Below are 26,189 nucleotides of genomic sequence, written 5' to 3'. Positions count from 1 at the left end.
TACACTTCCCACAACTTGAGCCCTTCCTGTCTCGCCTTCCTTTTCCCTCATTTTTCTGCAAATCCCTTCACTTTCATGCCTAGCTAAAGCAGAGTTATCATGCTGCCTGTGTTACATTTTTCTCCACCAAATTGGCTCCTTCTTTAAGTCAGCTCTTTGCATTCAGGGAACATACTCTCGTGACTGTATGGCAGTGCAGATTACTATGCAACAGTGCGCAGCGTTGCTACTTGTATCTGTGATAGGCACAGCTCCGTTTTGCATGGGCACGATGCTGATTTTTTGCGATCCAGCTGCTGCCTCCCACAGCTGCAGGATTTGCCGGACCATCCCTTCAAAGCAGCAGCTGCTACAGCTCACAGCTCTCCATCAGCGCTGCCGTGCGCAGCAGAGGAACAGAAAGGCTGCTGCTGGCAAGGGATGCTCTCGCTCCCCGCAGCACCGGGGCTCTGCACTGGTGTTTGGCAGCCGGGAGGAGCAGCCACCGAGCCCAGGCAGCCGGCACACTGAGCAGCACCACGGCAGGGTAGCCCTGCCCGCCGCAGGGCAACGTTTTGCCTCCTCCCCTGCGTTGAATTAAGAGACATTGCCTCTGACTCGAGGCAGGATCCGTTCTGTGTTGGCCGTTGCTCCCGCTGAACTCAATGGCAGCTGCACTCCCCTCTCCCCACGCACACCCATCTCGAAGCACTGTCGTTTCTTTCCAAGCGCAACATCAAGGTCCGTGTAATTACGTATAAGCATATGTATACGATTGTATATGCATGTGCTACTTCAAAAAGATTTGCATAGTAAAGCCTGCAGATCGAGAGAACACCAGAATTAAAGGAAGCAGGTGTGATTCAGCAGCTTGCTTGCGGGCATGTTAGGAGACAGTCACATGTGCCTGCAGGCTGCTTTGGTGCATACCATGCCGGCCCTCCACTCCCTGTAAAGCTGTCCCCAACTCCTGAGCTCTCCCCATCGCACCCTGCTGCTTCACTAGCCTTCCTCCATTCACATCTAAAGACATTCATCAGGCTGTTACAGTCCCTCCTAAAACCAAGGACCCGGGGTACATGTTGCATACTGTAACGCACAACAGCACAGGGCACCCAAGATATTTAATTAGGAGATCATTCTTTTCCTTCCTGGTACCACCTGCCTCATGCAGTGTTTACTAACCGAAGAGGCTGAGGTCCTGCAGGTACCAGCCAGCCCTGATTCAACACCGCCAGCGTCACTCATTGTGTACACTGATCAAACAAAAGCCTTCTTTCAACAGATCTTGTCCCAGCACACGCCTCTGGTACCGCTCGGGTCCCTCGCTCCAGTGAACAAACTGCAGGGCTGCTGGGCAGCGGGGAGGGATCTTTTAACAGCTGTCATGCATAGGCATGCAAGAAGCAACAGCACGAGTAACTTTAAAATCGAGCATTTATTATGCGACTTTCATACTTTGTTAGTAACTTTTCCCAGTTTTGCTGAGTGAGGTGCACACCTCTGTGCCCGTTGCGGCGAGGTGCTGCTGAGCAGGACAGCCTTGCAGCTGCTGGCCACACACAGTCCCCAGAGGTGCCCAGCTCAGCAGGGGCTGCTGCTGCCAGCGGCGACCTTCTGCTTGGGTTTCTTGACTGAAAAGCTGGAATCACAGCACCACCGGGCCCCAGCGTGCAGAGCAAATAGCGGGTGGGCCATTGAGATGTATAGCACAGACTACTCCCGCTTCACCTAATTAAGTAACAGTTAGCAGTTGTGAGATTTTCCATGCATATATAAAGCCTGCTGAAAAAAAAAAAAAAAAAAAAAAAAAAAAAAGGGTACGGTAACAGCTTTTTGTTAGGCTACAGTAGTTTAGAATGATGCTGAAAAGTCTGGCAGGGTATTTACGTATGTGATTAGTCTTTTTGCTTGTAAGTCTAAACCTTTTTTTTTTTTTCTCTTGCTGCTTATTTTGTTGCACTTATGTTTTAGTTATTTCTCTGTGCTTTTGCTCTTGTGACTTTCTTTTTCTGCTGTTCTGCATGTTTTCCTCCATATACATTTTTTTTTTCCTCTACTTTCTCCTTTTCCCTGCCACCAGTGGGAGTAGTAAGTGTACACATGCTTTGAATCTATATCTAGCTCTGCAGATAAGTCTGCACAATCCTGGAAGAAACCATTCTGAGTGAGAAAAATGGTGCTCATCCTCCACAGCAATTGTGTGGAACGTATGAACTCACGGGGCTGTTGTCATGCAGGCTGACCTCTAAGCAGGAGTTGTGAGAGGGTATGTCTAGTTCTCTTACATGCAGGTTCTTCAAGGACCAGCTTATAAGTCTGAGTGTGTAAACTGAGGCTTTTCAAGGACTCATCGCTTTCGCGCGTCATTCTGAGAATGGCAAAAAGCACTCTTGAGACCTCCATCTGCTAAACTCGCTCTTCCAAAACGTGGAGGTGGCAAAATTTCTGAATTGAATCCTGTCATGTTTTTTGCATGGACAAAATAATGTATCTTCCTCGATTATTGCCTCATACCTGACTAAACAGCTTTCCAGTTGGAACTTCCTCAATGTTCAAACTGAGGTGTGTAACAGTATGGAAAAGCTGACACTGGCCATCTGCAACTTAAGGATGAAAAGCAAGCACCTGAGTGTGGTGTCTCACGGAAAGATTCAAACAGAAAAATGCAGACTTAACTATTGGTAGTGCAAGTAGCTCCACCTAGAATAGCTACAGAAATATGGATATGCAATCTTTTCCCAAGTGACTGAATGATTATAAACATCATTTTTCCCCTCTTACTCCTTTCCCTTCATAGCCAATGCTGTTGTTATCTGCTGTGTAGCTGGTACAGTTACTCATGATAGAATTACACTGACAATTTTATATACATATATATAAAACTGAGGCCCAAGAATGTAAATTCTTCTGGGCAATCTATTTTTTTTCTATTTATTCTGTCAAGCACTGTGTATGCAGTATTATGAGGATAAGAATAAAAGTTTTATGTTCTTAACTACCACTTTCAAGCTGAACCTCAAAACAAGCTATGCTTTAGTTCAAGGCTTGAACTTGCTGTTGAAAAGAAAATCAACAGAACAATTTTCTTTATCATGAGTAACTACATCTACCTATGGCTTTGAGTGTATAATAAGAAGCTTAACAGCATCTCAAGCAACTGAAGTTTTTTACTCTGGTTTTGTCCTCCTTTGCACCAGTAATCATTCAAGCTTAGCAGCATTTGTTAAATTCAGATACAGGTCAACTGTGTTTCTATAAAGTTCAAAGAAATGGGTGCAGCTGATTGAGCCATATCGTAGAAAAAAATTTATAGAGAAAATAGTGGCTTGATGTTGCCTGGCTTGATACATGGGATAATATTTTGCTTCTCAACTGATGCAATACCTGGTTTCTATCTATGCCGTAAACTATCTTTCTGAAAATTCTAGTTAAATGGTTGGTAATTTTGCCTTATTAAAGTATTTTGCAAGAAACACCTTCTATTAGGTAAGTTAGATACAGAGCTGTCATCTCTCTTCTGCAAGTAAACAGATGAATTTTGCTGGGGGGTGGGGAGGGCAAAGAAAAGAAGACAGAAGCTGGCCTTAAATCCCTAAAGGATGCATCCAGTCCAACTTCATTCTGGACTGTGGTGCATACACTGTAATTCTTACTTGGAAGAACTCCTGGCACCTTCTGGAGAGGCTCCATCAAATCTGATAACTGGCACAGTGCAGAGCATGTAATGAAGTAATACTTTGTCTTCATTTATTAAAACAGCTGTCTAAGGTCATAAATACGGGTTGTTTTTATCACCAGGAGTCCTCCCATAAGCATGAGGATGATGATTAACACCGTAGCTCTGAATCTGCTTACATCCACAGCCTCGCGGCAGATGCTTGGCTCCAGCATTGTTTAAAAGCCATCAGAAAACATCTTGATCGCTGGTGACCTCTGCGAGAACTTTGGTGGCTGCCGTATTGATCTGACCCAAGGAGTGCTCCTCAGGCAAACATGAAGGCAGGCTTTTTTATTGATTAGCCAAATGGTCTAGCCTTCCTGTTTTGTCTCCTCATTGGCAATTAAGAAAGAAATCCATTGAGGGAGTGGTGGCAGTGAACCTTTCCCTCTGACACAAATAACCTTAATCAGGCCTCTTAGTTAATTTCTGAAATTGTTCAGTATCGACCTCTGTTTGAAGCAGGATTTTCATCCTACAGACCTATCAGTAAAACATACACATCTTCCTATTAGCAAAGCAGGCTTTTTCTTATGGTGACATCTTTTAGTTCTTATTTACAATCCTAATCACATCATTGATTCCAGTAATCTTTCCTGCAGTAAGCGCTGTTATTAATTGTCTCAAAGGAGGACATGGGTGGGGTTTATGTTTTTTTAAACAAGTAATAGCAATTTAAGATTTGGGGGGAGAGAAGACAGGAGGGGAAAAAATCCCAATTCTCAGTGTTATTAACATCCAGACAGGAAAGCCGTCACAAAGTTCCTTGGCCTAATAGTAAGGCTGATACCTAGAATGGGACCAGAAGATCCTTTTGGTGCCTCAACTAAACAGCTGGGAATTGCTTTCTACTCCAAAAACCATGTTTTTACAGGTTAGGAAAGCAATTGTTCAATCCAAAATGCAGCAGTTGGGCATTTCAGATTTACACAACTCTTTTTGTTTCAGAACCACCACAACAGTTCATTTGGGTAGTGAGAAATGTAGCTTTTCCTCACCTCCCCCCAGTAATCACTGATTTAACCCCCAAATGAATGCATTGATCCTCTGCCTTCATCTTCCCCAGCTCTGTTCTAAACCAGTTCACACAAGGGCAGGCCTTGCTTGTCCTTCGCAGTGTCATGAGATACTTTAACCTAGGAAAAACTTAAATCATTGTGAATACTCACAGCTTATGTCACGATCACTTCACTGCTACTCTGTGATGAAAAGCAAAGGTACTTGGTTGTGAGGGGGGGAGCCCTGGGCTTGGGGCACTCTAATGCAGCTGAATCTGGGGCTAAGCCCCCCATTTGACAGCTCCTCCTCCCCTCAGGCACATGCACTGTTTTTCACACCGGTTCTCTCTCCCAGTACACATGAGTTAAAAGCAAAGTTTTTTTCTCTTGAAGGAAATCTGTGAAATCCAGTGAGTGGAGACGCTAGGAAAGTTCTGGTTGAGCGCGAGTATCGTTTATCATACGTTCTCCTTGCCAGGAAATGCCCCTTGGGCAGTCGTGGTGGTTGGGGTGCCAAGGCGGCACGAGAGACATCTGGCAGGGAGAAAAGGCTTTGACTTACCGAGGTGCTATCCCCGTCTGCACGGTGGATTTACAGACCTGATGTCATCTATTTACGTTTCTAAAGCGCAGCATGGAGCAAAATGCAGCGATACGAGAGATCGGTCTTCATTTGGCGAAGTCACTGCCAAATTAAATGATGACAGATGGAAATGCTAAAAGCCACGGTGTCACGGATCCGGCGAGAGCCCTCTGCTTTAGCAGCGGGTAAATATATAAACCTCAGCTGGTGCCTGCCGAAGATACGCGTCCGGTTTAAAGATAGCCCTCGGACTTTTTATTTAATCAATACCCCCTATCGAAGAGAGCAGCGTCGAGCATTAGAACTAAACCAGTGTTATTAGAAAATGATATACTGCATATTAGGATGTATAATTCATGTCGCCTTCATTTGCTCAGACCATCGCGAAAATCCATAAATCATTTTCTCGTTCATGTATCGCCTAAGTGCAATTTGTCATTTCGCATTAGAGGGCTGCCTCAGATCATCGGGGCTTTTAATTCCGCGCCGAGGCTTTAACACAGCGCTGGCCGGGGCACCCCGCACCACAAAATGGAGGCGGCGGGCGGGGAGCCGGGGGGGGGTCGCGGAGCCGGCGGGCGCTGCGCGGGCACGGCGCCAGGAGGGGGTCCCGCGTGCGCGCCCCCGCCAGGGTTCCTGCCCCGCCGGCCCGGCTGTGCCGCGGGGGCGCGCCCCTCGGGCACGCGTGGGGGGCGCCCCGACGCCGCTCCCCGGGGAACGGCCCCGGCCCCCGGCCCCGCCGCTTTGCCCTCACCTCCGGCTCGTCCGCCGCCCCGCCGCTTCCCGGTGCCCGGTTTCCTCGACGGGCGAAGGGCTTTTTGGTTTTATTAATTTGTCCCTGACGAAAGCCGTTTTACCGGCAAACGGCCCCGCCGGCCCCGCTTTAGACGTGCCGTAACGCCGAGAGGTGGGCAGGGGCGGGCAGGACGGCGGCGCCGGGGGACGCCTCTCCCCGCCGGCGGCTGACAGACACCGACGGGCACGGCGGGGAGACGGGACCCCGGTGAGGGCGGTGTGAGGGGGTCGCGGCCGGTCTCGTCCCCCCCCGCCACCGCCTCCTCCTTCCCCGCGGGGCCGCTCGGCGCCGCCCGTGCCGTGCCGGGGCGGGTGGGCGCAGTGCGGCGCTGCCGCCGCTGGGGGGCGCCCGGCGCCCGCCGTTGGTGCTGGTGGGCGGCCGGTGGCGGCGGCGGCAGCGGCGGCGTCGCAGCCCCCGCGCGTGTGGCGGGGCCGCCCGTGGGCCGTGCCCTGTCCCGGGGGATAACCGCTGGCGGCTGGCATGCGATCTTCGGCAGCAATAAAATTGATTTTTTTGGGGAAAAAAAAAAAAATGATTATTGACTCGGTTTTAATTTTTATTTATTTATTTATTTGCGGTCTGTGAAGTTGCGGGATTCCGCTTCGCCCCGGCTCGGCGAGGGCGCCGGGCGGGGAAGCCGGCACCGGGTTCACCTCGCTCGGCAATGAGAGGCTCCGGGAGCCTGCCCGTGCCTCCCCCAAATGCAGCACCCCCGGGAGCCGGTGCGGGGACATGGGACCGGCTTCCCTCCCCGCTCATATACCTCCCCCCCCCCCCCCGCCCCGAGCATCCCGTGCCGCCGGGGGACACTGGAAGGCGTAACGCGGGGGGGAACGGAACGGGCTGGGAGCTGGAAACACTGCGCAGATGGAGAGCGGGACTTTCCTCCGCCGCCAAACAAACTAATTAGTTAAGGCAGCCCCCGAGGGAGGAAAATTTTTTCTCAAGTTTCCCATTGTTTACGGTTTTTCTAAAAACGGCGTCGTGCCGGGGCGTAGGATAGGAAAGTTGGTAGCTGGTGGAAACTCCCTCTCCAAGGAGATGGCTGTTTACGGCTCTGTGGTGACGAGCGGTGTTTCCCGACCCTGCTCCTGCGGCAGGGGAATAGCCGCTCTCGGGGGCTGGCAGGCGGGCAAGCATGCACATATTGCACTGCGCTCACTGCATGCATTGCACTGCATGCATTGCATTGGGTGTACTGCATGTACTGCACGCATTGCATTGCGCTGCCTGTGCCGCACGCACTGCCCGCCCGGCCGTGCTGCAGCCTACTTGACGTGCGCCGCGGCCAATGGGCGCCGCCCCCGGGGGCGGTGCTGGCAGCCGATTGGTTGGCAGGAGCCGGGCGCTGCGCAAAAACAGCGGAGCCGAGCGCTGCCGGCTCAGAAACTGCCGGCAGAGATCAGAGGAGCCGGGGACGGGGACGGAGCCGGGACGGGAGGAGAGCGGCGGCGGCAGCAGCAGCAAGCAGAGACAGAGAGACAGACAGACAGAGAGGGGTTAGACGCAAAAGCAGCGAGAGAGGAGGAAAAAAACTGACCGGCACATCCGTAAAATAGCAGGGTGATGGTGATGATGATGAGCGTAATGATAGCAATAAAAGAAGAAAACGAGAGACTGTTGATAGAAGAGAGAAAAATCTAAGACCTCTAAATAAAAAGAGGAGATCCCCGAGAAATCAGGGAATGAAAGTTTTGGGTAGCGAAGCTGTTCTCTGCCTTTTTTGATCTGAAATCTTTTTTTGCGGGTTTTAATTTTTTATTTTATTTTCTTTTTTTAATTTCGCGGTTTCCTGCCTTTTTCTTGCATCTCGAGAGGGCATGTCCACCGGCTCTTCCAGCAGCATCTACCCCTCCAGCTCCCACCAGGAAGACAAACCGAGGACAATCTTGAAATATAAAAATTTCCTCCTTGGGATTTGCTGCTGCTGCTGCCTCCGCCGCCGCTGCTGCTGCCGCGGTGCAGTGCCAAGACTCTCGGAATAAATAAAAGCGGGCTACTGTTTATCTATAGATACAGCCAGCTAATAGCTATTATTAGTTGGCCGTTTATTCCGAAGATCACAGATGAAGTGGGGACGCCTGCCTTCTTCATTTGGTCAGCGTGTGAAACAATAATACTCGTAACAAATAGGAGGGAGATGGGGGAGAAAAAGCTCTTAACATGAATCAGAAGAAATAATACCTAGCGTATCCCCCCCCAAACCAAGCCCCCCTTTCCTTTCCCCCCTCCCCCGATCCCTCTCTCTCTCTCTCTCTCTCTCTCTCTCTCTCTCTCTCCCCGCACGCTCGGAGGCGCGGACACGCACAGACACACTCACACACACAGACACACAGGCAAAGGCGCACACACTGCGCTGTGTGCTTTCGGAGGAGGAGGAGGAGGTGGTGGTTTTCGGAAGAGGAGGAAGAGGTGGTGTCGGGGAGGGGGGCTCTCTTTCCCCGCTTGGAGATGGTCGTGCTATTCCTCCTCGCCTTGCTCTGGATGGTGGAGGGGGCCCTTTGCCAGCTCCATTACACGGTGCAGGAGGAGCAGGAGCATGGCACGTTCGTGGGAAATATCGCCGAGGACCTGGGCTTGGACATTACAAAACTTTCGGCTCGCCGCTTCCAGACGGCGCCCAACTCCCGCAGCCCTTACCTGGAGCTCAACTTGGAGACCGGGGTGCTCTACGTGAACGAGAAGATCGACCGGGAGCAGATCTGCAAGCAGAGCCCCTCCTGCCTGCTGCACCTGGAGGTCTTCCTGGAGAACCCCCTGGAGCTGTTCCGGGTGGAGATCGAGGTGCTGGACATCAACGACAACCCGCCCTCCTTCCCGGAGCCCGACCTCACGGTGGAGATCTCGGAGAGCGCCACGCCGGGCACCCGCTTCCCCCTGGAGAGCGCCTTCGACCCCGACGTGGGCACCAACTCGCTGCGCACCTACGAGATCACCCCCAACAGCTACTTCTCCCTCGACGTGCAGACGCAGGGCGACGGCAACCGCTTCGCCGAGCTGGTGCTGGACCAGCCGCTGGACCGCGAGCAGCAAGCCGTGCACCGCTACGTGCTGACGGCGGTGGACGGCGGGCAGCCCCAGCAGCGCACCGGCACCGCCCTGCTCACCGTGCGGGTGCTGGACTCCAACGACAACGTCCCCGCCTTCGAGCAGCCCGTCTACACCGTGTCGCTGCCCGAGAACTCGCCTCCCGGCACCCTGGTGCTGCAGCTCAACGCCAGCGACCCCGACGAGGGGCAGAACGGCGAGGTCATTTATTCCTTCAGCAGCCACATCTCGGCCCGCGCCCGGGAGCTCTTCGGCATCGCGCCGCGCACCGGGCGGCTGGAGGTGAGCGGCGAGCTGGACTACGAGGAGAGCAGCGTGTACCAGGTGTACGTGCAAGCCAAGGACCTGGGGCCCAACGCCGTGCCGGCGCACTGCAAGGTGCTGGTGCGGGTGCTGGACGCCAACGACAACGCGCCCGAGATCAGCTTCTCCACCGTCAAGGAGGCGGTGAGCGAGGCGGCGGCGCCGGGCACCGTGGTGGCCCTCTTCAGCGTGTCGGACCGCGACTCGGAGGAGAACGGGCAGGTGCAGTGCGAGCTGCTGCAGGGCGACGCGCCCTTCCGCCTCAAGAGCTCCTTCAAGAACTACTACACCATCGTCACCGAGGGGCCGCTCGACCGCGAGCAGCCGGGCGGCGACGCCTACACGCTGACGGTGGTGGCTCGGGACGGCGGCCGGCCGCCGCTCAGCACCAGCAAGTCCATCCAGGTGCGGGTGAGCGACGTGAACGACAACGCGCCGCGCTTCTCGCAGCCCGTCTACCAGGTCTTCGTCAGCGAGAACAACGTGCCCGGCGCCTACATCTACGCCGTCAGCGCCACCGACCGCGACCAGGGCGCCAACGCGCGGCTCGCCTACTCCATCCTGGAGAGCCAGATCCAGGGCATGTCCGTCTTCACCTACGTCTCCATCAACGCCGAGAACGGCTTCCTCTACGCGCTGCGCTCCTTCGACTACGAGCAGCTCAAGGAGTTCAGCTTCCAGGTGGAGGCCCGCGACGCCGGCGAGGAGCCGCGCCCGCTGGCCGCCAACGCCACCGTCAATATCGTGGTGGTGGACCAGAACGACAACGCGCCCGCCATCGTCAGCCCCGTGCCGGGCCGCAACGGCACCCCGGCGAGGGAGCTGCTGCCCCGCGGCGCCGAGCCGGGCTACCTGGTGAGCCGGGTGGCCGCCGTGGACGCCGACGACGGCGACAACGCGCGCCTCACCTACAGCATCGCGCGGGGCAACGAGGCCAGCCTCTTCCGCATGGACTGGCGCAGCGGCGAGCTCCGCACGGCGCGCAGGGTGCCGGCCAAGCGCGACCCGCAGCGCCCCTACGAGCTGCTCGTCGAGGTGCGCGACCACGGGCAGCCGCCGCTCTCCTCCACCGCCGCCATCCAGGTGGTGCTGGTGGACGGCGCGGCCGAGCGGCCCGGCGGAGGCGGCGGCGGCGGCGGGCAGGGAGCCGGGGCGGGCGCGGGGGGCGGCGGGGCAGGCGGCGAGCACCGTCCCAGCCGCTCCGGGGGGGACGCGTCGCTCGACCTCACCCTCATCCTCATCATCGCGCTGGGCTCCGTGTCCTTCGTCTTCCTGCTGGCCATGATCGTGCTGGCCGTGCGCTGCCAGAAGGAGAAGAAGCTCAACATCTACACCTGCCTGGCCAGCGACTGCTGCCTGGGCTGCTGCTGCTGCTGCCCCTGCTGCAGCCGCCAGGCGCGGGCCCGCAAGAAGAAGCTCAGCAAGTCGGACATCATGCTGGTGCAGAGCTCCAACGTGCCCAGCAACCCGGCGCAGGTGCCGGCCGAGGAGGCGGGCAGCTTCGGCTCCCACCACCACAACCAGAACTACTGCTACCAGGTCTGCCTCACCCCCGAGTCCGCCAAGACCGACCTGATGTTCCTCAAGCCCTGCAGCCCCTCCCGCAGCACCGACGCCGAGCACAACCCCTGCGGGGCCATCGTCACCGGTTATGCCGACCAGCAGCCCGACATCATCTCCAACGGCAGCATCCTCTCCAGCGAGGTAAGGGGGGAGATGGCCCGTCCCCGTACCGCTCCCCCTGACTCAATTCCTCCCCCCCCGGGCCCTTCCTCTGTCCCTGCTTTTTTTTTTTTTGGGGGGGGGGTGGTGGTGGTGGTGGTGGTGGTGGTTTTGCACCTCATCTGCCCACCCCCTGCCCTCACGTCCAGGGGTCCTCTCCTGGCCGGGAGCTCGGTGGTGCTTTGCAGGGGGCTGTGCTTCTCTGATAACACCGGGAATAACCACAGGGAGAAATATGGGGACTGCACTTTTAGTCTTTCCAAACCCTTTCCCAAACCTCTTCTGCCAAAGGAAACCCCCTCCTCTGGGGAGAATTACAATCTCTGCAGTTAGCAGGAACTTTAAGGGATTTGTGAGCTAGAGTTTACTCCTTGACTTTTCTTCCCTCTGCCTGAACAGCCCTTTATAACCTAAAGCTGAACTCACAAAGAAAGGCAGCCGAGAAGGAGTTTCTGTCAAGTTACATGCAGATTTAAAGTTCCCTCTTGTTAAGCTTGTTCTCTGTATTGTGTTGCCTAGCATGTAGAGAATCTCTATCAAAGCGTATGCCATATCATAACTCCCCTGGTAATCATTTACTCAGCTAGCTCATACACACCCTTGGTACTCCTCTGCTTGTGTCCTAATGAAAACACTCTCTCTCTTAATGTGAATACTGTAACCTCAATGCTGTCCAGTCTGGCAGAGGTAGTTTGAATTATGTTTTCTAAGGCTGACTACATCTTGAAATAAAATGTCTAGTGTTGGCTTTTAAAGTGGACTTTTCGTTGAAATGTGTGTAAAACTCTGTCTCCTCTTGCCTTTTTGAGGACCCGGGGGTATCTTGATTTATTTTCTCCCCTAGTGTGCAACAACTAAACTGTCTCTGCCTATTTTTATATGCTGGAATTAAAAACAGACCAAAAACTAGATTCCAAGAAGTTTTCCTCAGAGCAAGCAGTACACAAGTCTAGAAATAGTTGCGCTGATTTTGTGGGAGTCCTTGTGATGCTTGACAGCATGCACTGTGAGAAGACATGTGTGAATCTTGTCTCAAAGAACTCAGGGAAAAAAATACCTCGTGCTTTCCCATATGTGTGAAGAAGAGGCGAGGGCTGGTGGGTTTCTCTCCTTACGTCCTAGAAGCAGATTGTGTAGGCCTACTTGCAGTTAAACATTACCATTTATAGTGAATATGGTGAGCTGCTCTTCTATATTTTCTGATGCTGGCTACAGAAGTATCAAGAGATCAAATATTTCCTAATATTTTCTTTTTCCTAGACAAAACATCAGCGTGCTGAGCTCAGTTATCTAGTTGACAGACCCCGACGGGTAAACAGGTATGAGCTTAATCGTGTTTTCATAATGCATGCTTTAGCAAGTGTGAATGGGATGCAGAGATGTGTTTACTGCAGATGTAAAATAGTAGCAAAGCAGTGGGGAAACGGATGTATGTAGACACATTAAAAAAATGCTATCAACTAAATGAGTCTGAATTACGGCTTTTCTGAACTCTTTTCAAAATCATCTGAAAAGAGAACAAAATCTCATTTCGTGTATTAGCCTAAAACGTGCTTTAAATACTTATGAATCCTTCTGCAGGGTGTACCAGATAACACTGGCCTCTCTGAGTGATAATTTAGCTATCCAGCTTATGTAAATGATACCAAATTAATTATACCGATTACACGAAAAACATGCAGAGTGCTAATGCCTGCTGTCCGTTTCAGCTAGACTAGCAATGTCTGAAAACACAAGTTTTGTTTGTGGTGGACAGAGTGCCTCTGCAGAAGCAGTGCAGCAAGGCAGGAGTGGGTGAATGCAGCACCATGTTTGGCCATGTGATGGCAGAAGAATGTTTTATGACTTCCTCTTTCATGTTTATTCTAATGTAAGGATGTTTCTGTGTCTAGTTCTGCATTCCAGGAAGCAGACATAGTAAGCTCTAAGGACAGTGGTCATGGAGACAGTGAGCAAGGAGACAGTGATCATGATGCCACTAATCGAGGTCAATCCTCTGGTAAGTCTGATAAGACAGTGGAAATAGTCGATCTTTAAGTAGGGAGACTAGAAAGAGCAGTTACCTGTAGGAATGTAAGACCAGCATAAAATAATGTAAGCATATTGCATGGAAGGCTGGGTTTAAGCCAGCTTGCCACTATGGTAACCTACACAAGGAGACAATTTTGAATGCCATGCATTCAAGTGGCAAAACTTATTTTATTGTTTTGGTCTGGGGGCAGGGGAAGGTTGGCATGTTACTCTGCATTAGTGGCTGTAGCAAAACTTCCTCCACATTAAAGCAAAGTTATCAGTATGTTTTCTAGTGCATTTTTTTCCCAACAATAGAGTTGCAGGATTTCAAAGCACTAGGCAACTTTGTTTAGTAGACACTTCACAGCAGTGTGAAGTGCAGGGGGAGTTCCCAAGGCAAGGCAAAGAATGAGCCCAGTGACTGAATGACAGCCAGACTGTGAGGATTTTTGCTGGGGATCAGTGGAGACGCATTGGGTGTTCTGAATGGGTAATACCTTAGCATTTTTAGAGGAGTGTTTTTCAATTCAAATTAACAGACCATATAGTGTAAGTGACCTCCATGTTAATAAGGCTAAGGTATTTTTAAGCATATTTCTTTCAGCCCTAGCAAAGCAAATAAATGCTTTGAAAGGCTACAATATAGCCATGATACGAATCACCTAGAAAACATATACATTGCAGTGTTATTCCTAGGCTTATGGCTTGCTGTCTTTGCTCTCATACTGTCAGTTTTCCTTTGAAAGGGACATTGTTTAGAGTCTGTGCATTAGAATTCATTCTCACTCCCACACTGCATTTTATCCAGAAATGCTTTTGCTTTCCTCCCTACTGCAGTTTCCAAAGGTCTGGTATGCTTTGAATCAGTGAAGTGATTTCTTTCCCCTTGTTTTGTCTATGCCTTGTCATATATTAGGATTTGCTACAAGTATGTCATACAAAAGACTGCATGAGTTTCTCCACTCTTCTATTTTTATTTTTATATTTTTGTTTTATTTTTATATTTTATTTTATTTTCCCCAAACTCCATTTTAAAAGATTTCAGGGCAAGGGACTGTGCTGTCATAGCAGTGCAGCATCTCTTGTGTGCTGTTAATATCCTCTATGTTCCTGCTGCTATAGTCACTGTCCCCTTAACGATGGGAAACCCAGGAACCAGGGGAAGAGGAGGCTGCTACAGGGCCCCTTTATATTGCTGCAAGTCATTAATATGCAGACCTAATGAGACTCGAGAAGAGCCAAGAGTCTCCGGAGCTCCCTGCTTCTTGCAGGGCTTCATGCTAAGTGAACAGAGTGTCTATTTTGTGTCTGGGAACCTGACAACAAACCAGGTCTTGCCAGAAGTTTACATCTGAACACAGAGCCTCTTTCATTTTTGGCCTATATATGGCGTATGATTTATTGTTGTCTTAAAAAGCCATGTATTTAGCCTCCCCCCACCCATTCTTTTGCACTGTTTCTGATGCAGCAATCAGTGCTACTGAGTTATAAAAAGCTCCCTCTCCTCCTGCCCTCCCCGCATTCCTTTTTTTTTCTTTTACGCATTTTACTGCAGCAGTCATCTCAATGAACATTTCAATCAGTTTAGTCCCTCAGCATAATGAACCATAATAACCAAACAGGAGAGAAAAGAATAAACATCTGCAGAAGGGGCTGGGTTTGACTGACGGTGGGAATATAATCATATAGTTGCACATAAACTGAAAGCTATTTTCTTTTAGATGCATCCAGTGCTGTTATTGTTGTGCCTCTGCTCTCTATTCTTTCTCCCAGTTTTACAAGTAGTCTATTTCAGATAAGAACACTGGGACTGTTGTCAAACTTGATGTTAGTTCTTAACTGGGTAAATTCCTTATTTTTCTTATTTCTATTTTACTGAATTAGAGGCAAAACTACAGTTTCAAAATATTTTCAAATCACTCAGTGGTCTGATGTGATTTATGAACTTCTGTAATGTAAATTATGATTGCAGATGAGGTAATGAGTGCTGACAGTTAGGTTTGGTCAGCTCACAAGTAACAATTTTGAGCTGAAACCTCAAACACACAGAACTTCCAATTTAATATATTGGTGCTGTGCTTTCAGGGTAATTTGCATGAGCAATTTTTAAAATGCTGGTTCCCAATAAATATTTAAATACAATTCTCTAAAGAAATTGCTATCGTTTCCTACTAATGTATAATACAGATTTTCTCAAAGTTTTGGGCTCAATCGTGCTATCACAGTACAAAGAAAGCTCCCTTTGACCAAAGTGATGACAAGATATTTTGATATAAAGACATCACTCTTGCTATTAGCTTTTTGTGATTAATTTTATGAAAAAAATGAGCATAAATCTTGTTTGATTTTGAATTACTAGAGGAAATGTCTGAGGGAATGCCTTCTCAGTTTCTCAGTTACTCTAGTGCTTTAGAATCAATTCTATCTAAATTATTAAAGGAAAACACAGTTGTTGATAATGCTTTTTTTTTTTCCTAAGATATTACCTGATACCATGCAGACTCATATTTGTTTTCAAAAGCATTGTATTTGTGTCTGAAAATGTTTAGTCAAACATTCTCATTGAAAAATAATACTTCTTCTCTACCAGTTTTAGTCAGCAACATGTTTTGCTTGCAAAACATCTTTTTTTCCTTTTCTGTGCATGACTTTTGTTACTGTCACCGGTGAAGAATCCTTTGGCACACACATAGCTATTCTGTAGGAGTCCATTGCTAGGCTAGCTGGCTGTCAAAGTTGTGGTGAGTTATTAGTTGGGAAGGTAATCATGCAGGATGAAAATCTAGCAGAGTGTCATAGAGTTCTCCTCCACAATTATTTTGCAAAAATTCTGAACTGAGCTGTTCTGTGTGTCATAAAATGTCCCATTGTGTTTTCAAATAAGATTCTGGTTCATCTTTTAACAATGTATATATTTTCTTGGTAGTGATTTAATCATGGTTTCTGGAAAGTATGTGAGGGATTCATATTGTTCCCATTAAGGTAGCACCTGAATGCATTATTGTTATCTGCATTCTTATCTACCTCAATATCAATGAACCAGGAAAGGACTGTCATCTGCATTTAGCAGAGAATGGCAAGATACTCAAAAGTGTTCAAGAGCCTAATATTTACTGATTGAGTGATTATTTCACTGAGGGTGGTAAGGATCTAAGTCTTTCGGAAAATGGCCTTCCTAAGGTCACGCAGGAAGTTTTTGGTAGATGGAGGGAGGGGTTTCACAAATCCAAAATGGGTGTTATAATTACTCATGTTCTTCTTCTCTGGCTGAAAATTGTTGAGACAAAAGCTGTTATTTTGTTGTAGAACAAATGCAACACTACTACCTATTATTAACACACTGTATTTCAGTCATGTTCTGTAGGAGTCATTTCTAAGCATGAAGTTAGTTTATTTCCCATGGTTGATTAAATTCTTGGCCTCCCTTGTGAAACTGCTGACTTGGGTGCCAATTAGTACTCTGTGTGTGTGTGTATGTTTAAACTGTGTGATTAGACACCTGTCCTGTAAGATTTGGACTCACGCCATCAACTTATTTTGTATGGTTGGTCACTAGCTACTCAGTTTTCTCACGCTGAACATGCAGAGTTCTTTACAATATTACCTTTGTTTCGCTGTCTTCACTGAATTGGCATGATTTCTCAGATGTACTTCAGGAAGGAGTATCTGAGATGTGAAGCAAAATACACATACCGTAAATCACATATTATAAAATGCATCAACTTTTTTACAATCTACTTGGTGCGGTACTGCACTGGACAGTATGTATTGGTGACTGCCTGAGAGCTAAGATCAGATTTCCGCTATTGAAATTTATGAAGGGAATTGATAGTGGTCTAACACGCAGGCACAGGGTGAAACATTACCTCACACCAATTCAGATTTAGTAAACCCCAAGAGGCGTTATTGCTGGGATGTAGAATAGTTATGATATTTCACTGTTCATAGGGACAAGGATTTGAGAAGTCGCAAGGAGAATTTTGGTGATAAAGGGACAGAGGGGAAAAAAACAGTGTTCCTTCTGAGCCTATGCAGAGTGACAGCTAAATCCTGTTTTGAAGATCACTTGGGCTAACAGTCTATCTTGGATAAAGTAAGAGTGAACATTAAAATGGCTTATAAAAGTGCTTTGACTTGAACTGAGGTTTTTTTTTGTTTTTTTTTTTTTCCCTTATTTCCTTGAGCTGCATGCTTAATAATGTTCACATCTCAATAGACCAGATAGGGCTTTCAAGCTGAGATTTGGAAGAGCTGAATATTGAAGATGTTTAAGTCTTTTTTTTTTTTTTTTCATGTTCTCATGCAGATGAAGTCAGTTTTATCCAAGGCAGCACACCAATTACTTAGCAAGAAAGAATGATATAATTCTGTTTCATGAAGTCCATTTCTTCAGTAGATAAAATCTTCCACAAAGGAGGTTAAAATCATTATCCTTATTTACAGACAGAAAACATGAATCACAGGGAAATGACTAACTTGCTCAAGGGTAATCTAACCAAATGAGTAGCCGAGATGGTAAGGGAGCTCCAAAAAGGAGTTCTGGTTCCCTACATCACATCTATTTGCCATCCAATCCTTAGAAAGTTACTACAGAAAAAGCAACAAATGCCATTTAATTCTAAGGAAAAGTCAAATTCATGAAGAAAGACAAAAGAAAGGTACACATTGGGGGAAAAAAAAAAAAAAAAAAACAACAAAAAAAAACTCTTGATAACAATACTACAAAAACATTAAAATATTTTGCTTTTTTGTTTTTCTTTTTATTACATTGTTTACACAACAATGTATATATGAACATGTTCAATCATTACTCTAAAGGCTTGGTATATGGCTCTTCTCTCTTAATTACATTAAGAAATGATAAATTATTTAAAAATGGTTTTAGGCTTAATTTTCGCTTTGATCTTAAATTGTGTTTCAAATCAAGTAGAATTCATGCACGCAAAAAAAAAAAAAAAATTGATTTTCTCCTTTTGAAATACAAAAAGGAAGCAAACTTGGACTATGCTTTAGAAAGGGAATGCTACCAAGTAGTATTCAAAGCACCTGAGGTCAGGAAATTCAGATGCAGATATGCAACTTATTTGACTCCTTTCTTAGTTTTTTGTTTCCTTTGAGGAAGGGGCAGGGGCTCTTTTTCCTTCAAAATCTGCAAAGTTAGGTTGTGCAAAAGCTCATATTGCCCACTGGCCTATCCAGATAAGACCTGACCTTTGCTATGAGCTTTTATATGTATGCTGTATTTGGAATAACTCAATGCTTATCATTTTTTGGTTCTTTGGTGCCCTGTACTATCTATTTGTATCTGCAAAGAACATTTGAAATTCATAATTCAGAGCCACCTTTAAAATCTGTTTATCTACATGCAAGGTCTAATATGATAACTAAGTGGAAAATATAAAGGGTTTTTCATTAATGTGGATTTGCAATTACGATGGATAGTTTACTTCAGACTATATACATAAGCAGATTTATGAGGGAGATGAGATAGAAGTGTCATATTGCTGAACATTTATTTTTGTTATAAATCAAGAATATGATTCTTGGTGAATAAAGGAGTTCTGTGTTGAATTTCTTACGTCATGTAGCATGATATACTCTTCCTTCCTGGAATCTAGTGAACAGCCTTTCCTGCCCTGCCACCCACCCCATTTTTAATGCTTTTCAACTAAAAACAGAGAAATCTATAGTATAACCCACAGGAAAAAAGTGGAGGAAGAATAGCTCGTATCATAGTCAATGTAAATATACATAGGTGCCCAGGGATTCCCAAACTAGACTGATAATCTGAATTTATTTTCTGTTGAAATATTAAAGCCAAAGGCTTAGTTCTGCGCCCATTAACCTTTTAGGGAACTCTGTGACTGATTCAAGTAGGAGTAATACCCAACTCAGTCCTCTCTGAACAGCTGTTTGCATGGTAATCAAACTTTCTAGCTACTTGTTAGCAGTGGATGTTGAAATTTGGATTTTTATTTTTTTTTTGTTATATTTTTCTTTTAGAAGTTCTCAGCTTCTTGGGGGGGTGGATTTGTCATGCAAGCTTTCAGTTGGTATCTCCTACATTCGTTACTTTGTTTATTCAAAATCCTGATTTAAGGAGGCTGTCACATTTCCCTTACATGCTGTTACATAATACTATTCGGCGCACTGTCTTAGGGAAGCAGTATTTGAAAAGGAACTAAAAATTAATTTTTGGATAGAGACATTTTGCGGTTTAGCAGCTGATGTGAAAACAAAATAGTAAAATGGAGGTTAATTTTCCAGAGGAAATAAAAATCCACAAGTAGATAAAAGAATCTATCTTTGAATATGTCTTAAATACAATGTTACTATAATATCTTTCTCCCCACTGACAAAAGAACGCAGTTTAGTATTTATCCATAATTTTTTCTGTCTTTCTTCTGCTCTCTTTGATAAACTGTTGAAAGAGTATGGTCATTGGTACACTGTTAACAAAATGCAACTGTAATCAGTTCCCTTTTAGAAGCAGGGTTATTTCTTGTTTACATGTAACTTTGCTAGGAAATCTGGAGAAAAAAAAAAAAAAAGAGCGAGAACAAATGTGCTAAACAGCAAAGAAGTTTGAATTCTAGAGTATGTCTTTTCTTGCATAAGAGAGATTTTTATTCAAATGCTTCTGTATATAAGATACACATGTGCACATATGCACATTGTTTTATAGACATGGCAATGTGTTCATTTCTTTCCAGGAAACCTTTCTTTTCAGTCGTTAGCTGCTACGATTACAGAATTTAGAACCATACAATTTGTACACCTTGCATGATGATCTTCATCTGATTCCTTAATCGTATCTACAGTTCACGTTTGCATTCTTCAACAGTTCACTGATCAGTAATTTATTTTCAGACTTGTGCATGCCAATTATCAATGCAAGGTTCTAATCGAAGCTGGACCTAGCATTGTATATGACTTAATTTAAAATTTAAAAGTCATAAAGGGAGATTAATCTGAGGTAAAAAGCTTTTTTTCTTAATTTTTTCCCCTTTTATTTTTGTCTGCTTAAACGACTGCCTTTAGATCTCAAGCACTTGTTGATAGCTCAGAAAGAGTCTTGCTGAAGAGATTGTTTTGTGTAGTGTGAAATCACACAGAAATATTACTAATATAAATCAAATTATAGTTCAAAACAGTGGTAGCATTCTTAATACTAAAGCTCGCATTGGAGATTGAGCTAACCAAGTCTTTCACAACGTTGGCGGGTGAATGAGCTACAATGCATGAATCTTATTACAGCTTTTCAATATTTTTTACTATTTCTCTTGCAAGTTGTCTTTTTTTTTCTTCAAATTCTAACGGAATGCCTGTAAATGCAATGTTTGTAACATCTAGTTCAGTTTTGACATATATCTATTCTAAGACACTAAGGAATCTTTATAAGTACAAGAAAAGGATATTTCTTTGCCGTACTGCTTTTTTTTTATGGTGTTGAATAACAACTTGGAGACCTTAGTATTTATTTTCCTCTATGCCTGTGATTTCATACACCATTCCTCTCAAAACAAGTGTAATCCAACAACTCCGTGAATCACTGTCAGGAAATATTCTTTTGGACTGCTGTTCTTAAGATAATCAATGGAAGCATAGCTTGTCATTGAAATCTTAATAGCATTAAAGGATTTGTAAGCAAACAGTTTTGTGTTGGCAGGGACAGGTGTTTGCTGATATAGGGGAAACATTAACAATTTTGTCGATAGTATCCACAGCCATGTCACATTGGACTACAGCTACCTTTGTACTGCTAATTAGAGTTATTTACTATAGGATTCCATCCCATTACTTGGATGACTAGATAGTAAGGACTGCTGAACACTCTCTCCAAAAGAATGATGTAATGATTGATTTAGTGAGCCATCTTGATCACTTAAAAGCTGGATTCCTACTCTATAAGATCTGCTTTTCATACCAATAGGTTCTGTCTGCGTGCACACATGCACGGCTAGTTCCTTTGTAAGACTTACAAATATTTCACTTTCATAAATGAAATCTGTGATTCCTCAATCGTGTCATTTCATTTCTTTGGTTAGATATAAGTTTATGCAAAAACAATTCCTTCACTTCTTAAATGTGTATTTTTGACTGGAAACATTGTCTGGAAATGCAGACGTTGCCAACCAATCCTTACTGAAATAGGTTCTAAAAAGTAAGATCGGCAAGCTGTTTTATGAGCTAGAACCATCAGTACCCTTCTTTGTCATACCTTCTGTCTGTGTGTGTGCGCGCATATGTGTGATGTTCTAGCATTTATTTACACTTACTCAGTAGTATCATTGACTTCTGAAGACTGGACAATCCGATTTTTTGGTTGACATGAAGGTAGTAGAAGAAGTTCTTAGGAGATTAATCTTTTTTCTCAGCATAGTCTTTCTTATCTGTCAGCAGCTGTTCATGATGCTGAGGCTTATATCTGTAGTTTCTTTTTCTCTCATGCTTGCAGGCATGGATCTCTTCTCCAATTGCACAGAGGAATGTAAAGCACTGGGCCACTCAGATCGGTGCTGGATGCCTTCCTTTGTCCCATCTGATGGACGCCAAGCTGCAGATTACCGCAGCAATCTGCACGTACCTGGCATGGACTCCGTTCCAGACACTGAAGTGTTTGAAACACCAGAAGCCCAGCCGGGGGCAGAAAGGTCCTTCTCCACCTTCGGCAAAGAGAAGGCCCTTCACAACACTCTGGAGAGGAAGGAGTTGGATGGACTGCTGTCTAATACACGAGCGCCTTACAAACCACCATATTTGAGTAAGTACTATTCACAAGGCTGTAAAGTGTTCCCTTTGCGGGAATAAAAATTGGCTCTTTCTGCTATTCATAATAGGAATAATACGAACACAATTTTAGAGCAGTGGGGAAAAATGGCTTCCCTTGGAGTCAGGCACCACTGAGGAAGGCATCATTCAATGCTTTTTTAAAAAAGACAAGACCTCTATTCTTGTTATTATGACATGACTGTCAACAACAAAAGCATCAGATGATAGCATTAGTGGGGCAGTTACTCAAATTTGTTTTCTACTGTATTATTTCCAATTTTTTCATGGTTAGGTGCTTTAAACATAGACAGGGTAACATTTTTTTAAGAAAGAAAATTAAGACAAATACTTTTGTTTGTTTGTTTTTTCCTTTCAACTGTACTAGGAGCTTCTCATTATTTTTTCCTCTTATCTTTTATATTGATCAGTACCTTGATGATCATTATTTTAAACTAACTATTTAGATAGTTAACATTAGGGGTTTGGAAGGAAGAAGATAAAACTTTTTGCCTTCCATCTGATCATCTTTCAGCCTATGTAATGTCAACTTCTGTCAGTTTTCCTCGGTGCCTCCTGTCTTGTTCCAAAATCTTACCTCTTCAGTCAACTTTTGACTGTGGTTTGGTGACATGAGTGCCATAGATCTCAAAAAGACTTGTAATTTTGTAGAGTCAGACAGATGTAGAACTCTTGAGTACTATGTTGATCTAATAGGTCTTTCTATTTAGCAACCTTCTGTATTTTATTAGAGACTGTAATCTTCTTGACTTCAAGAATTTATCTTGATGCTTATCTCATCCAAATAAGCCAAAGACATTGACATTGCACTTCTAACTCTTTTCAAAGCGTCAGAAGTCTTTAAGGACAGCAGATCGGGGGGAAAAAAATCAATGAATGGTATTCATTTATTTATTTTTATAAAGTATTTATCAGTTCTGAAAGGTACTGCACTGGCAGTTTTGGTGTATGAAGATCTTCACTACAGATCATTCTCAGCACAGGCAACACAGTTCTTTCATCTTAATTAGCTCTGTCTGGGAATTTCAGTCTTTCAGAGAGGTCTTCTTACCATTTCAGTCTTCAGATTTGCTTTACTGAAAGCTTTTAAATTAGGATAACAATTGTGAGATGTGGAAGACATTCCTAAAACAAAACAAAAAAATAACAGCAACTAAAAAAAATGTCCTAAGGCAGTCAGCTGAAATACCAAGTGTCGATCATCTGGTCATACTCTGAAGACCCATATGAAGTTTCGCATAGCTACGATGTAACAACTCATATCTCTATCTTTACCTAGCTGGTCTAAGCTGTAACTTAGCAATACTGATTTCATATCTATCACATCAGTTAAAAAAAAAAAATAAGGTTTTACAGCAGTTATGGTCCAACAACAGCAGAGTTCTGATGCAGTATGTACATTACAATAGTGATTATATCTGGTGACATCATGTAATAATGATTTTCTTATTCATTCTATAGGGATTTGAAATTTTGCTCAGCTAACATAAGTAGTTTTGTTGAATGTGTTTACATATGGACATTTTATGCTTTCCTGGTATAAGTACATGAAGAATAGGAGGTAAAATGTTTAATATAAACAATATAAATGAGTGGTATTAGATAATCCACATTTGAGAATCCAGATTTAATTTTGCCTTTTTTTCTTTGGACCTTGAAGCAGAAACTGCCAGAAAACAGAGTAATATTTCTTTATTTTCCGTTAATGAATAGTTTCTTTAGTAAAATTTTAGATTGAAATTATATAAAGAATAACAGGAGAAAAACAAATAAAATGAGCCTAACAGTTGTAGCAGTGAGTAAATAATTCATTATTAACAATGTGTTCAATGAATAAGGCAAGAGGAATGTGTAAGGGGAAGGAACAGGAAGGAACTTTAGTTGAGCCACTGACTCACTACAACTTTAATAACATTTAAATTCAACTTCTTAACAAAAAAGATTGTATCAAAACAGTTTGTCAGTAGAACAATTTTTTCAAATAAGCGATTAAAATGTATGAAACAAAACCCTCGTGTTCAGCAAAAATGCTGTATAAAAAGTTTCAGCATGTATGAAAACAGCTGTACGTAAAAGAAAATGACAGCAAAGAGGGAAAAGTATATTGAATGGCTCAAAAGCTATTCAAACTGGAAAAGGTATTAATTAAAATGATCTGTAAAGACCAGATGTTCTAGCCAGTAAATTTTAGGATGGATAATAAGAAAGGTGAGGAACTTAGAGCAAGTAGTGAAAGTCAGGAAATTATATACAGACAAGCTTTAGGATGTCAAATATAAGAAGTCTAGGAGAGAATTGGTGGGTCTCTCAAGCCACAGTTGGTTAGGACAGGAATGTTGCAGAGAGACTAGACTGTTTCTTTGAATTTGTCTTCACAGGAGGAGGGAGAGAAACAGGGAGAAAGAAAGAAAGGCATTTTTAGGGAGCTGCCCATCCCAGGTAACCTTTTCAACTAAATGTGCAAGATTGCATCCTGAAAGAGGATGTCGATGAAAAAAATAATAGGAAGAAGCCAAGGGTTTATATGTTTCTTTAATAATCAGTTTTTAACAAAAGCTAGTGACATATTTTTAGAAAGTACTAGAAAAAAGTTGTAAATTTGAGACTGGTAAGAAACGCAAAAAAAAAGACAAAAAATTGTGACTGTGGGGTTTTAAGAACAAGGTAGCTGGCATCTGTCCAGGAAAACAGCACAGAAAGATCGTCAGTCTATTAGAATTTTGACAGAGTGGGTGAGAATTAATCAATATAGCATATCTGAACTGTCAAAAAAAAAAAAAAAAGCCTTTAGCCTAGCTTCTGTGTAGTAGAAGCTACTAAAGTAAGCAAGTGTTGTTGCAGGGAAAGCATTACCAAATTCTGTGTGTCTGAGAGACAGAAAAAATTCATAAGGATAAATGGGACACTTTAGCAGAGACAGAGTTCTCCTAGCATCTGTATGGAGATCCATGGACTTTAAAGCATTAATTTTCTAGAAAAGGAAATGAACATAAAAAGGACAGTATTTGCAGATGACATAAAATGATTTAGGTCAATCAGGTCTCTAATAGACTATGTATGTCCACATAATTCAGTGAAGCACGAGCTTCTGAATTAGCTTGTTCTGTAAATGGAAGCTGCACAACAATGTCGGTACAGAGGAATAGCTGAGAGGACTTATTAGTTTGAGCTGTGCCATGAGTGCAGCGGGTACAGATGTGAACTGATAGCTCGACATAGATCTCTCACTGCCCGCCCCATTACAAGCCTGTTTGCTCAAGGTTGCATTTGCCTGAAGATTCCTGCACTGTGTTCCAATGGGCATCTTCAATGCTCAGCTTTAGAAAACACAAACAAGGATGGCAATGAGAAATTTGACCTCTTCTTGAGAAAAAAGACCATGGAACGAGCCCCTGAAAAATGTCCCCCGACGTACAGAGCTAGCAAGTAGGAATGAATTGTCAACTTGTAAAAAGGAATTGAACTGAAAATACACTAAGATAAACTATTATAAAACCATTACACAAACCGTACCACTATGTTGCTTTAGCCAGTGTATTCATTCCATAGAAATACATAGCATAATGGTGAAAATACTGAAAATATTTCCGTGCAAAGCCATATCAAAAGCTTAGCACTAATTATTTTAGACAAGCTATGATAGGGACATGAATTAAACAGGAGAATGAATGAACGCAGAGAAGTTAAGCTAGGCATCTCCATTTTCAGTTAAAAAAGAGCAGCACAGCAACTGAGGAGCAAACATGTAATGAAATGGGAAGATAATACACATTTGATAAGTTGATATTCATTTGGCAGAAATGCTAGAGTAATCTGTCAAACTCATGGTTATGGGGGACAAATAAAGGGCTTCATAGTGGAAAAGAGGCAAGCAAGAGGTCTGCTAGTTTGTTTTTTTTTGAGGCTTAGGTCATTGAATACTTAGGTCATTTATTACTTTGGGAAAGACCCTCAGGTGGGAATAGTATGATTAGCACCATTTTATTCATCTCACTAGTGTGTTGGTCGATAAGTAGCTTTTAAATTATTTTCCTGTGTTCTTTTTTTTTTCCCCCTGTTATTGTGGATTGTTCTAGACATGCATTTTTTTAATAATATTTTAGAGCTTTCCTAAAAGCTATGCACTGACATTTTTTAATGTAATTTTCTTCCTACTAAGAGGTTAGGATTTTTTAATATATGAAAATATTCAGATACTGCCATAATACTTTAACTGTATATGTATAAATGTTTATT

The 26,189-nt window shown here is 44.5% G+C and overlaps 1 protein-coding gene and 1 long non-coding RNA gene across 10 annotated transcripts in view; one reads left to right on the top strand and one right to left on the bottom strand.

Moving 5' to 3' along the window:
* Positions 1 to 1,398: 1,398 nt before the first annotated feature.
* Positions 1,399 to 6,424, bottom strand: LOC140002457 (uncharacterized). The gene is made up of 2 exons (XR_011809107.1): positions 6,036 to 6,424; positions 1,399 to 5,383 (listed from the first exon to the last, which is right to left on the bottom strand). It is a non-coding gene; the product is annotated as an uncharacterized lncRNA (long non-coding RNA).
* Positions 6,425 to 7,443: 1,019 nt separating this feature from the next.
* The window catches only part of PCDH10 (protocadherin 10), a 35,956-nt gene continuing 17,210 nt past the window's right edge, over positions 7,444 to 26,189 (top strand). For 7 of the 9 annotated variants that reach the window (XM_038178451.2, XM_038178449.2, XM_038178448.2 and 4 more), the window contains exons 1-4: positions 7,444 to 11,132; positions 12,411 to 12,469; positions 13,043 to 13,149; positions 21,598 to 21,927. In XM_038178451.2, coding sequence (XP_038034379.1) covers positions 8,529 to 11,132; positions 12,411 to 12,469; positions 13,043 to 13,149; positions 21,598 to 21,927 — 3,100 coding nt within the window. In that variant the 5' untranslated portion in view covers positions 7,444 to 8,528. The remainder of the gene's footprint in view (positions 11,133 to 12,410; positions 12,470 to 13,042; positions 13,150 to 21,597; positions 21,928 to 26,189) is intronic. The other 2 variants (XM_027456761.3, XM_038178453.2) reach the window with 2 other exon arrangements.

Source organism: Anas platyrhynchos, chromosome 4 (genome assembly GCF_047663525.1).
Source record: "Anas platyrhynchos isolate ZD024472 breed Pekin duck chromosome 4, IASCAAS_PekinDuck_T2T, whole genome shotgun sequence".
In the NCBI taxonomy this organism is placed as follows: domain Eukaryota; kingdom Metazoa; phylum Chordata; class Aves; order Anseriformes; family Anatidae; genus Anas; species Anas platyrhynchos.
Note: the sequence above shows the minus strand (reverse complement) of the source record. Positions and strands in the feature narration are given on the sequence as shown.